General features: G+C 43.9%; 1 protein-coding gene across 1 annotated transcript in view; it reads left to right on the top strand.

Moving 5' to 3' along the window:
* The first annotated feature begins 10488 nt into the window (after window positions 1–10488).
* LOC310794238 (calpain-2 catalytic subunit-like) overlaps window positions 10489–16061 on the top strand; it is a 39093-nt gene continuing 33520 nt past the window's right edge. The window contains exons 1-2 of the mRNA XM_083656196.1: window positions 10489–10884; window positions 14892–14961. Coding sequence (XP_083512322.1) covers window positions 10648–10884; window positions 14892–14961 — 307 coding nt within the window. The 5' untranslated portion in view covers window positions 10489–10647. The remainder of the gene's footprint in view (window positions 10885–14891; window positions 14962–16061) is intronic.

The raw sequence follows: 16061 nt of genomic DNA, 5'->3' as shown, positions 1-16061 counted from the left end.
GCTATACAAATAAACTTGACTTGTGCTTTTCCCACTCTGAAGCTTTCAGCCATTATCGGTGTAGGAGGCAGAATCAGCGCTGGATTATTTATGTTTTTGACCGCGACGTGAAGCTTTTATTTTGAAGGCGATATCTCTGTACTTCCGTGCTTGTTGGCGGCACATTGACGGAGCCGCTGGGACGAAGGGTGTGTTTCGGTTGGAAACCAAACCCCCCCCCCCCCCCCCCCCCCCCCCCCCCCCACACACACACACACACCCTCTGTCTCTTCTTTCCCTGCGTCACTCTCTCCACCTCTCTCTCTTCTCTCTTCTCTCCTCTGTCTCTCTCTCTCCCCCTCTCTCCCACCTTGGCTGTCTCTCTCTCTCTCCCTCGCCCTGGCTCTCTCTCTCTCTCTGTCAGTGGCTGTCATCTGATTATAATCACCTGTTACAGTAATTGATTATAATGTGATTTCCTGATTGAGACCACATCAGAACACACCAAACAGTAATCCCTTAAAATAACCTTACATTATCATTAATTTACATGCTCACCCCTTAATTCAACAAAACCCCCTTAACATGAATGAATTACCTCCTTATTGAACACTGCTGACTTTCTTCAGTGTACAATTCATGGAGAACTTGTGGAGCGTTTCTATTTTTCAGTACTTTCACTTCTTCAGTCCATCCATCACAGAAGACAGAGAGAGAGAGAGAGAGACAGGGTGAGAAAGGGAGAGAGAGAGAGAGAGAGAGAGAGAGACAGGGGGAGAAAGGGGGAGAGAGAGAGAGAGAGAGAGAGAGAGAGAGAGAGAGAGAGAGAGAGAGAGAGAGAGAGAGAAAGAGAGGTGGTATAAAGACAGGTGAAATCACAGGAGTAGTATTGCTAGAAATCCTTGTTTTCTGTCTTGCTGTCTGTTGTCATTTTTATCATTTTCTTCTTATTGTAAGCTGTTCTTCCTTCTATGCATGTTGGAGAGCCATCTAGTGGTCACACTTTGCATGTTACCTGTGAGTTAATCGGCTGCCTGTCTGTTCAGGTATTTGTAATTATCTTGTGTCTAAAGGGGAAACTGTGCCGAGGACTGTTTGTGTTTATCAGAAGTTTACTATGAAACAGCCTCTGAATAAAGGCTTTCAATGGGCCTTGGACTTTTCTTCTTCTTTTTGGAACTTTGTGTAACGAGCATCTTCATCACCTGTTTGCACTTCCTCATCTTTTCTATCTGAAGGAATTCAGGGACTTTTACTCTGAGGACATTTTAAATGCGATTTACATGTATGAAGCATTTGTATTGTCAAAGAGTGGATTTACATGTATGAAGCATTTGTATTGTCAAAGAGTGGATTTACATGTATGAAGCATTTGTATTGTCAAAGAGTGGATTTACATGTATGAAGCATTTGTATTGTCAAAGAGTGGATTTACATGTATGAAGCATTTGTATTGTCAAAGAGTGGATTTACATGTATGAAGCATTTGTATTGTCAAAGAGTGGATGGAGAATGCAACTTACAAAATGAGATGAGACCTTCCCCGACTTTTTCCGTTGACTATCACAAAAGGACTCGGGGGGGATGTGAAGTTTTGTCGCTCTCCCAAGCTCATCTCTTCTACAGCTCTCTGCCAGAGAAGAAGATCCACAGGCTCCAACACTTAAAGAGCATGGTGCAGGTTCAAAAAGAAATATGAATTTACATTTTGGGCTCATGATTACAGTGAGAATACTCCAAAAAGACAAAGACCCCCCCCCCCCACACACACACACAGGCCCCCAGGGTAAATATGGAGGAAAAGGTGGCATTTTATAAATGGGCGTGTGACATAACAACAGGAGTGACATCACAAGAGGAGAATGTTCTGCTGGGGCTGACACAGGGATGCAAAGTCATGGAGAGTGAAAAAAGGTGACAGGTACCAGGGCAGACATAAAACCACTCAGAAATCCTCATATTTTGGGCTGAAAAATGTGACTGTCACCTAAAGGTGACTAGTTTGCATCCCTGTGACATCACAAGTGGTAGTTCCATGAAATGGACCAGTGCCCCCTGCTGGTTTCAAAAACTAGTCGAAACGCAGCTATGTGTGATTGGAAGAAAAAAATCCCCCAAATCCCATTGCTGCTATATACCCCTTGCACATATTAATGCAATGTGGTCTCCAACCTGCACCATGCTCTTTAAGTTCAAACACAGCACCCTCATCTTGCAGTAGCAGCGATTCTCCATCCAGAGTGACAATGTGTGTCTTTTCCCCTGTTTTGTTTATCAGCTGTCTGCGCGTTTAAAGTGGGAGTTAGTCTACTGCCACATCAGAGAACAAGCCTTCAGAAGTAGAGTTAGTCTACTGCCACATCAGAGAACAAGCCTTCAGAAGTAGAGTTAGTCTACTGCCGCATCAGAGAACAAGCCTTCAGAAGTAGAGTTAGTCTACTGCCGCATCAGAGAACAAGCCTTCAGAAGTAGGGTTAGTCTACTGCCGCATCAGAGAACAAGCCTTCAGAAGTAGAGTTAGTCTACTGCCGCATCAGAGAACAAGCCTTCAGAAGTAGAGTTAGTCTACTGCCGCATCAGAGAACAAGCCTTCAGAAGTAGAGTTAGTCTACTGCCACATCAGAGAACAAGCCTTCAGAAGTAGAGTTAGTCTACTGCCGCATCAGAGAACAAGCCTTCAGAAGTAGAGTTAGTCTACTGCCGCATCAGAGAACAAGCCTTCAGAAGTAGAGTTAGTCTACTGCCGCATCAGAGAACAAGCCTTCAGAAGTAGAGTTAGTCTACTGCCACATCAGAGAACAAGCCTTCAGAAGTAGAGTTAGTCTACTGCCGCATCAGAGAACAAGCCTTCAGAAGTAGAGTTAGTCTACTGCCGCATCAGAGAACAAGCCTTCAGAAGTAGAGTTAGTCTACTGCTGCATCAGAGAACAAGCCTTCAGAAGTAGAGTTAGTCTACTGCCGCATCAGAGAACAAGCCTTCAGAAGTAGAGTTAGTCTACTGCCGCATCAGAGAACAAGCCTTCAGAAGTAGAGTTAGTCTACTGCCGCATCAGAGAACAAGCCTTCAGAAGTAGAGTTAGTCTACTGCTGCATCAGAGAACAAGCCTTCAGAAGTAGAGTTAGTCTACTGCCGCATCAGAGAACAAGCCTTCAGAAGTAGAGTTAGTCTACTGCCGCATCAGAGAACAAGCCTTCAGAAGTAGTTAGTCTCTACTGCCGCATCAGAGAACAAGCCTTCAGAAGTAGAGTTAGTCTACTGCCGCATCAGAGAACAAGCCTTCAGAAGTAGTTAGTCTCTACTGCCGCATCAGAGAACAAGCCTTCAGAAGTAGAGTTAGTCTACTGCCGCATCAGAGAACAAGCCTTCAGAAGTAGAGTTAGTCTACTGCCGCATCAGAGAACAAGCCTTCAGAAGTAGAGTTAGTCTACTGCCACATCAGAGAACAAGCCTTCAGAAGTAGAGTTAGTCTACTGCCGCATCAGAGAACAAGCCTTCAGAAGTAGAGTTAGTCTACTGCCGCATCAGAGAACAAGCCTTCAGAAGTAGAGTTAGTCTACTGCCGCATCAGAGAACAAGCCTTCAGAAGTAGAGTTAGTCTACTGCCGCATCAGAGAACAAGCCTTCAGAAGTAGAGTTAGTCTACTGCCGCATCAGAGAACAAGCCTTCAGAAGTAGAGTTAGTCTACTGCCGCATCAGAGAACAAGCCTTCAGAAGTAGAGTTAGTCTCTACTGCCGCATCAGAGAACAAGCCTTCAGAAGTAGAGTTAGTCTACTGCCGCATCAGAGAACAAGCCTTCAGAAGTAGAGTTAGTCTACTGCCGCATCAGAGAACAAGCCTTCAGAAGTAGAGTTAGTCTACTGCCACATCAGAGAACAAGCCTTCAGAAGTAGAGTTAGTCTACTGCCGCATCAGAGAACAAGCCTTCAGAAGTAGAGTTAGTCTACTGCCGCATCAGAGAACAAGCCTTCAGAAGTAGAGTTAGTCTACTGCCACATCAGAGAACAAGCCTTCAGAAGTAGAGTTAGTCTACTGCCACATCAGAGAACAAGCCTTCAGAAGTAGAGTTAGTCTACTGCCGCATCAGAGAACAAGCCTTCAGAAGTAGAGTTAGTCTACTGCCGCATCAGAGAACAAGCCTTCAGAAGTAGAGTTAGTCTACTGCCGCATCAGAGAACAAGCCTTCAGAAGTAGAGTTAGTCTACTGCCGCATCAGAGAACAAGCCTTCAGAAGTAGAGTTAGTCTACTGCCACATCAGAGAACAAGCCTTCAGAAGTAGAGTTAGTCTACTGCCACATCAGAGAACAAGCCTTCAGAAGTAGAGTTAGTCTACTGCCGCATCAGAGAACAAGCCTTCAGAAGTAGAGTTAGTCTACTGCCGCATCAGAGAACAAGCCTTCAGAAGTAGAGTTAGTCTACTGCCACATCAGAGAACAAGCCTTCAGAAGTAGAGTTAGTCTACTGCCGCATCAGAGAACAAGCCTTCAGAAGTAGAGTTAGTCTACTGCCGCATCAGAGAACAAGCCTTCAGAAGTAGAGTTAGTCTACTGCCGCATCAGAGAACAAGCCTTCAGAAGTAGAGTTAGTCTACTGCCGCATCAGAGAACAAGCCTTCAGAAGTAGAGTTAGTCTACTGCCGCATCAGAGAACAAGCCTTCAGAAGTAGGAAACACATTCTGCACAGACTTGGAAAAAAGCTCAACAAATTCAACAAAAGCTCAACATTTCCCAAATGTAATATACTACATGTTACTAGTTACTTTCATTTGAAAGTAATACGTTACTTTACAATATTACTTTCTGTGTAGAGTAACTCGTTACTTATTACACTACTTTTGCATTACTTTTACCAAACAACAGCAGCAGCAGAATGACATCGCCGCCCCGGAGCCATCCCGAAAAATAATTTCAACTGCGTCTCACACACCCAGCTAAAGTAATTGACCAGATAAGAAGGGACTGTAGGTCAGCCCCAACTTAATCTGAGCCACTCTCTTACCCACAGGTAAGCAGTTCAGCGCCTCAAAATGTGTCGAGCTGAAATGAAAATGTGATACAAAAACAATTAGAGTTCTGACTTTATTTTATAAATTTCTTTTAGACAGTACATCAGTCTCCGTAAAGACCTTCAAAAATTGCCAATGCCGACTATATTTCAAGTCGTCAAGGCGGGGTATTGGGTCAAGTTTTCAACCAGCAATAATCACGCCTCAGATAAACTTCATAGGCTACGATACTGCCACTGCGCAGGGATGACCTCGAAGTCGGACCGGGAGGGGAGTGTCTCCGCTGCATGACGCTCTCTGTCATGGTTTCTCTTCTTTGTACATAGTAGATGGTTTAACTTCAATTAAAATAAACACACATGTTATTTAAAATGTAACCATTTAACCAACCTCTGACACTCTCAAACCCACCCGACCTTTAATAAGAGACAACTGCAATTAAGTAGGCTATAATTATATACTAACTACAATACCCAGGCATACCCGGGCACACACGCGCATGCGCACGCACGCACACAAGTGGGGGATGGATCACAGCTGTTTGAGAGACCTTTTACTATCCATGGAGTCAAATGTGATTGGAAAAAAATAATATTGTAGAAGGAATCTAAATCAATGTCGGTCAGACAACATTCTCAAACAAGGGGAATCGCTGCTTGCTTGTGTTGTGTCATACACATACACTGTATAATGTCATGTTATTTGACTACGCTATGACGTGATGGTTTACATAGACTGTCAGTGCGCTTTTTTTTATTTGACAAAGAAGGAAGCCCCGCCGTGAGGCAGGGCATCAAAAAATTAGTTGAAACTCATAATGTTCCTCTCCACGGAAATCTTTAGTAAAAGGCGAAAGATTTATACGATCTGAAGAGAAACAAGAGTGTACTGAAGACTTACAGCGCGAGGACCCGACCCCATTCTCCAGGGTACCAGCCTCGGTCAGGGTTACTCAGTTAGCCCAACTTTTAAAAAAGTGGAACAAAATAACAATGTCTTATTGGAACATGTAGCCTAATAGAAGTTCATGTCTAATGAAGGTCACCGAAATGTTTTAGGAAAGTGGCAAATATTACTAAAGATAGGCAGCTAACTTCTACATAGACTATGCGCTTTGCATTATGGGAGTATGAAGACCACGCCTTTGCCTTTTGAAACAAAACGGTTTCCTATCATACTCACAGTTTTCTTTCGCCAGTAGGCTATGTGTTTTGGTAGCGCTTGTAGCCTACAGATGAAAGTCAAGTGGGATATTTGAGCCATAATTCTGTGCCTTTTCGTTTGATACAGCGGCACAGCTGCTTGTACGCATGCGCACTAGCCCCTTTCGGGACAATAGAGAGCCAAAGTCAAGCCCACTTCCGGGTTGAGCATACGCACCAACTTTGCTCACTCTTGACACAGTTAAAAACAGCTGAGTAGTGTTGTCTCCACAGCTCGGCTATGCTATCAGCTCCAGATACTCCCTCAACTGAGCATGGTAGCAGAGTGCTGCCTCGGTTCAAGGCCTAACCTCTTTCCAGAAGCCTGTGACATTACAGCCTACTATGTAGCCTAGCTACATGCAGTGTTGGGGGTTACCCCGCTAGCCGGGCGCATCTCGCTCATACTGAGCATTAATTAGCGCCTGGCGAACGTCAACGCATTTCCCAACAATCGTGCTGCTCTCTAGGTAGGCTATAAAAATGAACCCTTACCTGAGCCAAAAACGTGAAGTGAAGACGCTATCCGAATGCCAACCTCCATCATTTTCTTTTAAATACATATAGTTGCCTCTTCCAATTCAAATTGTTGCATAAAATCCACTTTTCTGTCTTTGAAAAACCGAAACTGTAGGTGCAATACCATTCCAGAAGTGTGGGGGGCATTAGTGAGTAAACACTGCTTAAAAAAGGCAAAGACGTGGTTCTATTCCCATAATGCAAAGCGCATAGTCTATGTAGAAGTTAGCTGCCTATCTTTAGTAATATTTGCCACTTTCCTAAAACATTTCGGTGACCTTCATTAGACATGAACTTCTATTAGGCTACATGTTACAATAAGACATTGTTATTTTGTTCCACTTTTTTTTAAAGTTGGGCTAACTGAGTAACCCTGACCGAGACTGGTACCCTGGAGAATGGGGTCGGGTCCTCGCGCTGTAAGTCTTCAGTACACTCTTGTTTCTCTTCAGATCGTATAAATCTTTCGCCTTTTACTAAAGATTTCCGTGGAGAGGAACATTATGAGTTTCAACTAATTTTTTAATGCCCTGCCTCACGGCGGGGCTTCCTTCTTTGTCAAATAAAAAAAGCACACCGACAGTCTATAATCTATTACGTCATATCGTAGTCAAATAACATGACATTATACAGTGTATGTGTATGACACAACACAAGCAAGCAGCAATTCCCCTTGTTTGAGAATGTTGTCTGACCGACTTTTGATTTAGATTCCTTCTACAATATTATTTTTTTCCAATCACATTTGACTCCATAGATAGTAAAAGGTCTCTCAAACAGCTGTGATCCACCCCCCACTTGTGTGCGTGCGTGCGTGCGCATGCGCGTGTGTGCCCGGGTATGCCTGGGTAATGTAGTTAGTAGGCTATATAATTATCTTTCTTTTGCCAGCCTGCAGGCCAGGGGATCTAATTGCAGTATATCTCTGATTAAAGGTCGGTGGGTTTGAGAGTGTCAGAGGTTGGTTGTTTTTTTTAAATACAATGTGTGTTTATTTTTAATTTAAGTTAAACCATCTACTATGTAGCCTATGCAAACAAGAGAAACCATGACAGAGAGCGTCATGCAGCAGAGACACTCCCCTCCCGGTCCGACTTCGAGGTCATCCCTGCGCAGTGGCAGTATCGTAGCCTATGAAGTTTATCTGAGGCGTGATTATTGCTGGTTGAAAACTTGACCCAATACCCCGCCGTGACGACTTGAAATATAGTCGGCATTGGCAATTTTTGAAGGTCTTTACGGAGACTGATTTACTGTCTAAAGAAATCTATAAGATAAAGTCAGAACTCGAATTGTATTTGTATCACATTTTCATTTCAGCTCGTCACATTTTGAAGGGCTGAACTGGTTACCTGTGGGTAAGAGAGTGGCTCAGATTAAGTTGGGGCTGATTTACAGTCCCTTCTGGTCAATTACTTTAGCTGGGTGTGTGAGACACATCATTATTCCACTAGAGGGAGCCAGACTGTTTGCGAAGAACTGCCCACAGAAATAAGTTTTAAGGCTGCAATGAAAAGTGGTTAGCGTCTGCCTCTATTTGATCTATTTTGTTTTCAGATTAATCTTTATTTTTATAGGGGTTTTGTGTTAAATCGACTGAAAGGATTTTGGAAGATGAATTGAATTTGAGTGTGCATGTGCTGACGTGTGTATTGTAGGCTACTGTTCATTCTGTGATTTGCCTCGTATGTTTTGTTCTTTTGGGCTTCATAGTAGCTCACTGTCCATGATGTTCCTTACTGTTCCCCTCCCCACTCCCTTCTCCCCACCATTCCACTCCCTATCCCCAGACTGTTCCCCTCCCCACTCCCTATCGCCAGAGGCCCACAATGGAAATAAGCCTATTGGCTTTATTGTGTTTTGAACCTTGATGATTTTTTATTGTATGTATTCTTGCTCTGCAGACGTATGCATATATTTTATATCTTTTATATCTTTTAAATTAGGGATAAACCCGGGGGGGGGGGGGGGGGGGGGGGTATCCCTAACCTCACGTCACCAGGCTCTTCTCGGCAAGAAAGAGCCTGGCCTCCGTTCACAAGTGATTTTGTCACCCTGCCTGCTTCCGGCCTAGAGCCCGCCCTAGACAGGAAACAACAGCAGAAATAGCTCGTTAACTTGACAATTAGACACAACAAATCAGAAAATAAAACGGCAAACAACAAAACAAAAGCCAATACAGAAGCTTTACTTTTCAAACAAATGGCCAGTTGATGGAATAGTTATAACGCTAGTTGTCTGTCCGCTGTTATCGATAATGGAGGATCGAGTACAACAGTTGAAGCATCTCTGCTGCCTGTGCTGGGAAAGACATGGACATTGATCATAAGATTTCACATGGCGAGTACTCCATTGTCTTTGGCTCTCCAGAAATCTTCCTCTGCAGTGACTCGAAATGTGCTAACGCTACTATACAACTTGTGTTGTTCTTTTCAGGCTCTAGCTAACGTAACCTCGCCGCGTCAAGCTAAGGGCAACAAAGACGTTTTTTGGCACACTTATTTCCTGTGTTGTTTCCAGTTCCTTGGTTTACGCCCCCATGACAAAAAGCGGGGTGAAAGGTGCCCAGACTAGTTTATCCCTAATCTGCTCTACAGCTGCTCTCCCATTGGAGCGATTGTTTCGGTGGCAGCCGGATGTCCACTCCCGGCTTATTACAAGCTCTGTCAGATAGACTCCGACCATGTCAATCAGAGCGGCTTCCTCCCTGTGTGTCGCTGTAAATCATGCCCTGCCGCCTCAGTGAAAACAACAACACTAACTAGCTAGCAAGCTAACCGCAGAAACCTACATGCTAGCTCGTTGCTACACGCTGAAAACGGCAAGTTGGATTGTTGAAAACTATTTTCCAAGGGCACTGCCGCTAAGCGCCGCCCATCGCAATCCCACTATGGAGACCTGCGGCGCCAGACTCCTTGGACGGAAGGGAGAGGAGGCTGGCCAGCAAGACTATTCTGCTACTGCTGTTATTACAGTGAAAGTAATGGAAAAGTAGTGTAATAAGTAACGAGTTACTCTACACAGACAGTAATATTGTAAAGTAACTTATTACTTTTAAATGAAAGTAACTAGTAATATGTAGTATATTACATTTTGAAAGTAATTTGCCCAACACTGGAGATGGGCGGGTCATGCCTTCATCATCCTGAAGCCTGGATGGATAAACGAGTCTTCCGGCTATGGGCGGAAGACCCGGAACCCAAAGTGCTGTGCTCCAGGAAAAATATTCCAATCAATTCCATGGGCGACACGAGTAACTGGCGTTAGCTAAAAACAAACATTTCGTTTGGTATGTATGTTCATGCTTCTTATTTTTTCTCTAACTCGTAGCGACTGTCTACTGTTGCATTTCTGTGGGGGAATGAAAACACTGCAGCACAGGCCACCGGAAGACGGGGGCGGGTCTTCTTCTGTCTTCCTGCCTGTAGTAACGCATACCAGGCTCTAGAGGGGAGCGAGGTGACGCGAGGTTATTAGTCATCCTGGGGGGGGAAATATGCTGCCCATTGCATAGCCTACATCTGGAAAACTTTAACCAATCAGAGATCATCATCAGCTGCAGCCTCTCCCTTCCTGATCTGACTAAAACTGTCTGTTCACTGCGCGAGCACACACACACACGCACACGCACACACACACACGCACACACACACACACACACACACACACACACACACACACACACACACACACACACACACACACACACACACACACACACACAAGCACCCCTCCTCTCCTCTACCGGGAGAGAGAGAGAGAGAGAGAGAGAGAGAGAGAGACTCCGCCTGTGTCAGATTTGGGGGCGGAGAGAGTAGGCTAAAAAGTTTCCACAGACTGTTTACTGTGGAGAAGAGAGAGAGAGAGACAGACACACACACAGAGAAAGCGGAATCTATTTCTCTGGGTTTCTATCTTTCTTTTCTTTGATCTCTCCATCATGTCCGGGGTGGCTTCCACTCTGGCCAAGCAGCGCGCGCGCGCGGCGGGATTCGGGTCGCCGGCGCGCGCCGTCCCCTACCTGAACCAGGACTTCAGCACGTTGCGCGCACAGCTCAGCGCGCAGGGCCGCCTGTTCATGGACACGAGCTTCCCGGCCGCGCCCGAGAGCCTGGGCTGGAACGAGCTGGGCGCGAGTAGCTCCAAGACCCGGGGCGTGACGTGGAAGAGACCCACGGTGAGGGGGGCGTGGGTGTGCGCGTGCCTGTGCACGCCCGTGTGTGTATGTGTGTGTCCGCGCGCGCGTGTGCGCGTGTGTGTGTTCAGCAGTAAAGTAGTTAGTAAGTTTGATCTCCTCCTGTATTATTCTACAATATTCCTTGTGTGACTAATGCAACTTTAGTGAGTGACCACACCTTAATATCCCTATAACAGGCTGCAGTATTCCTATAGCTAGTGTATTCAAAGTTTACTGTTAGAACACACTTTCAGCTGTGTGCGCGCATGTGTGAAAATAACTTTTTTCTTATTATTTTTTGACAAAAGTTGTTCAACCCGTGTGTTATTCAAGTGTGTGAAAATACCTGTGGTGAGTTCAGCTCCTCCCCCTCCACTAAATTAATTCATTATACAAATCCAAAATGCATCTAGCAGAGCGGATTGTAAAATAACACATAGGAGAAGTAGCTTTGGGCTGTCAGCACATACCTGGAACATACCTGTATACTTAAGCAATATAGCATGAGAGCCAGTGTGTTGTGCCAAATATATCCCCCTGATCAGCTGTTATGCGGCCTCGTGGGATAACTGCTGAGCAGGGGGATATATTCCACAACACACGCAGCTCGAGTGCTATATTGCTTTTATAAAACGGTTTCCAAGTATGATAATATAATAATAATAATAATACTATAAGTCTGACTCCGACTGGCATGTCATTCTGATAGAGTCAGTTGAAACACTACTGTAAGGCGGGACCACAAGAACATGCGGGTGATTTGATTGGATCGTTCTGGAGACTGAAGTTGACATTGGCCAATCCTGGCGCTTGCTGAGTAGCTGAGAGCTTTTCTGGAAACCCCGACAGGCAGCGCGAGCGCAGCGTTGCATTCTCAGCGCTTGCTGAGAAGCTGAATGCTTTCTGCAAAGCCCGACACCAACTAACGTTACGGGCAGGGCCGGCCCTAGCCATCTGGGGGCCCTAAGCAGGATATAGATTAGGGGCCCCCTCCCAGGGGTGGGGGTTTGGGGGCATCCGCGCTGGAAGTACCTCTAAGTAGGGGGTGGTGTAAGTAGGGGGTGGTGTAAGGAGGGGACTCTCGGGTGCTGCCCGCCAGGGCAGTGCCGAAGAAAATTTGACGTTTTTTGGACTTTTAGCCATATTTAGAGGAATATTTAAAACAAACAAACGTGACGATGATGATGCTCGTTTGTAGCCCTATCAGTGTCAAGCAAGCGTGTAGAACCCAGCAGCCATAGGGGTTGCCAGGTCAGTTAAACCAGGGGTTCCCAACCTTTTTTGTGCCAAGGACCGGTAGATACATTCAGGACCGGTTGTCAATTGTAATGGTTTTAGTCAGGGGCGTCATGCAAACCAGAATTCTGAGGGGGCGACATTCGGTGGCGACCAAAGGTCCCCGGCTAAAACATTTCAGTGGCGACCGAAGGTCTGAATAGATCTGCAATGATTCAATCAGTCTGCCCAGATAAAGTGTGCTGAATCACTCATGATTGAATCAGTGCATTTAGCTATTTCTAAAATGTTGGCCATTTGAAGCCAGATTTAGAGGAAGATCTCATTTTAAATTATCATTGGGATTAGAGCGTTGTGATATCATTATTCGGTTTTAACCATCAATATTTTGCTCCTTTTCTCATTAGGGTAAATACTGTATATTTATTTAGAGATAAACATTCGGCAGCGAAGGTCCCCAGCAAAAAAGTTTTGGTGGCGACCTAAGGTCTGAATAGATCTGCAATGATTCAATCAGTCTGCCCAGATAAAGTGTAACAGCTCACTGTCATAACAGCTCTGGCTAACATTACAATGCTAACATTAGCTGCATGGTAGTACAAGTATAGCCAACTAACTTGCTATGCAAACTATACCTATAATAACTAACAGCATGAATTTGACTTCCCCCTTCTTTTATTTTTTTCAAAAAATCTGAGGTGGCAACTGCCCCCTCAGTTTCAATGGGCATGACGCTTCTGGTTTTAGTTATTTACTCACCAGGTGGCGACAAAAGGTAAATAACAGCCTTTTGTGTTGTACTGTATGTAGCCTACAGTATTTATGTTTTTGTTTAAACTACAAGCATAAATAAACATCAACCTATGTTTTAACTACCACACACAGCCTATAATATTATAGCCTATGTTTGTAAAAAAAAAAAAAAAAAAAAAAAAAAAAAAAAATGTAGGGGGCCCCTGGCAAATCCCGGGGCTCTAGGCAGCCGCTTAGTTCGCATATAGGGCGGGCCGGCCCTGGTTACGGGGTTAAATGCGGGGTTAAATGCGGGGTTAACAGCCTTTCTTTTGCAAAGAAGACATTAGCCCGCATCTATTCTTGTACAAAACATCATTTTCTGCGAAGTATTAGTAAAGTTATAAGCGAAGATCGATTCACAAGGATCTGACAGCTGTCTCCGCCATTTTTTTTTCTACGTTGTCATTTGAGGTAAGCCTTATTATTACTCTCTTAGTAAGAGAGTTGCCATGGCAACCAATAACCCATGGCCATGGGTTATTGAACTCGGTTACTGGAATTATACAATGGCTGTGAACCAATCAGATTGCTTGATTTGAGAGAGCCGTTTTATAATGAGAAACATCACATCTTTCAACTCCTCCAAATCCATAAAACAGTGCTTATTGGACAATCAAATATACAGTATATGCCATTAACCCGCATGTGCTTTTATATTGCTTTTGTCTGCTTTATAGGAAACAAAAGTGCTTTTATGTTTTTATCTGTGCTGCTTCTGTGTTTATGTACTATTGCATGTGTTTATTTTTTTTATTTTTTTAAATATATATATACAAAATTTGCATGTATGGCTAAATCTGTCACATTTACATGGACTCAGATGCTCATGTTGATTGACATGCATTGTCCCTTTTTAAAATAAATAAACATTCAAACATTCAAAGTGGAATCCAACAAAGTGCTTGAGGCTATAAGTATAAGCAGTGGTGTAACAGGAAATACCACAGGAGACTATAAAATAATCATTGGGATCCATTGAAAAACGTGACTTACAGCAGCGGCTCCCAACCTTTTTCCACTCATGGCCCACTTGAAAATGTCAAAAATGTCCTCGCCCCACATCCGACCGTAAACAGTACGGAGGCCAAATAATGCCTTCTCTTCTCAGAGCACGTTTTATTTGAATGATACAACATACAAGATGTTTATTGTCACTCGATATACAAGTACACACGTGTGAAATTCTTCAGCTGTGTTGTGTAGCGTTACATATCGTCATCATCACCAACATCTATGACATCAGTAAATGTCAGAAACACGGGCTGTACTTATAATGAAGTGGGCTGACAAGTTTCACATGCAATATAGTTTCTTACCAGCAACATGACAAACAATTGTGTCAGTAAGACCAGCATCAAACACAGACATACATCTGGATATTTGAGAATTGTTTGCTGGTGCTTTGCTCATGTTAGCCAATGTCAAAAGAATCACTTGGCACAAACCTTACATCCATGTAGTGCGGACAAAGACAAAGAGTATTGAAGGCAAGAGATGACGCTCTTGTGCTTTTTTGACAACAGCGATGCAGCCATGATGTTGCAGTGAAACAACCTATTAGCCTTCTGTTCTTATCAGCGTATTAAAGATCTTTGGTACGAAATCAGATGATGTGCGACGACTATACAGCAGCTGTTAGAATGTTGACAAACTGACTGGAGGGGAGCTTTAAGGTCAGAAACAATGGTAAAAAAAAAAAAAAAAAAAACTTTACCAACTCAATTTCTTCAGAAGTTGTAGCTGGCAAAGAGGCTCTGGCTTATGGGCCCCCTGAGCTCTTGGGGCCCTGGGCCTGGGCCCGGTAGGCCCGTGCGGTAATACATCCCTGGTAGACACACACACAGATTTCTTGCTTTATAGTTAGATTAAAAGCCAAACTTGATGCTTCTCTGAAGGCACTTTGTAAGATAGAAGATTGTAATAGTCTGTTATAGTGGAATAGAAGATAGTCATTGTTTGTCTGTGTTGACCTGCAGGAGTTGGTCTCCAGTCCGGAGTTCATCATGGGCGGAGCCACCAGGACGGACATCTGCCAGGGAGCACTTGGTGAGTTTTCCCAAAAGATGACCGGTTTATAATGATAAACCGTGATACAATTCAAAGTGATGTCATAAATTGTGACATCATCCAGTGATGTCATAAACTCACTCTCACTCACTCACACACACACACACACACACACACACACACACACACAAAGTCCCAGTGATGATGTCATCAGTGATCACACACACATACACACACACAAGAGACAGAGTGATGATGTCATCAGTAATGTCATAAATTGTGACATCAGTGATGTCAGAGGCATTGTGACATCATCAGTGATGTACACACACACACACACACACACACACACACACACACACACACACTGATGACATCACTGATGACATCATCAGTGATGATGTCATCAGTACACATACACACAAGAGAGAGACAGGCACACACACACACACACACACACACACACACACACGAGACAGACACACACACACTGACATCAGTGATGATGTCATCAGTGATGGTCATCAGTGATGTAGTGAAACCCTGGTTTCATCAGTGAAACCCTGGGTTTCGAGTAATATTTTGAGTGCTGTAATGCAGAGGTTCTCAAATGTTTTTCAGCCAAGGAGCCCTTACAAGATAGAAAATATACCGGGGACCCCCTCATTCTGATTTGTGATTTTGGGCTAAGCTTAATTGTTTCCACGGTAACGTGCTTGACTTTTAATTTGATAGGTTTGTTATTAGAATGTAATCCATGAACCATTTTAGATTTAAAGCATAAACTATTTTCGTTGAACTATGAAGATTTTGCAAATTTTTTTTTTTTTTATTACATTACATTTACATTACGTCATTTAGCAGACGCTTTTGTTTTGTCCAAAGCGACTTACAATATCACAATTTGTCAACAGTACAGAAAACCACTATGCAACACAATCAATGACAGCCAAGATATTTTGATAGACTAGCACCATGTAGGAAGTAGTTTGAGAAGGAATAAGTAACATGTAGCATAAAAAAATAAAAAAAAGTTACCTGAAAACTTTTCGTGGACCCCCTGGCAAAGTGCCACGGACCCCTTGGCGGTCCGCGGACCCCCATTTGAGAACCACTGCTGTAATGTGTTATGGCCTTCT

This window comes from Poromitra crassiceps (genome assembly GCF_964638095.1).
Source record: "Poromitra crassiceps genome assembly, chromosome: 19".
Classification (NCBI taxonomy): Eukaryota; Metazoa; Chordata; class Actinopteri; order Beryciformes; family Melamphaidae; genus Poromitra; species Poromitra crassiceps.
This window is presented reverse-complemented; position numbering and strand designations above follow the sequence as displayed.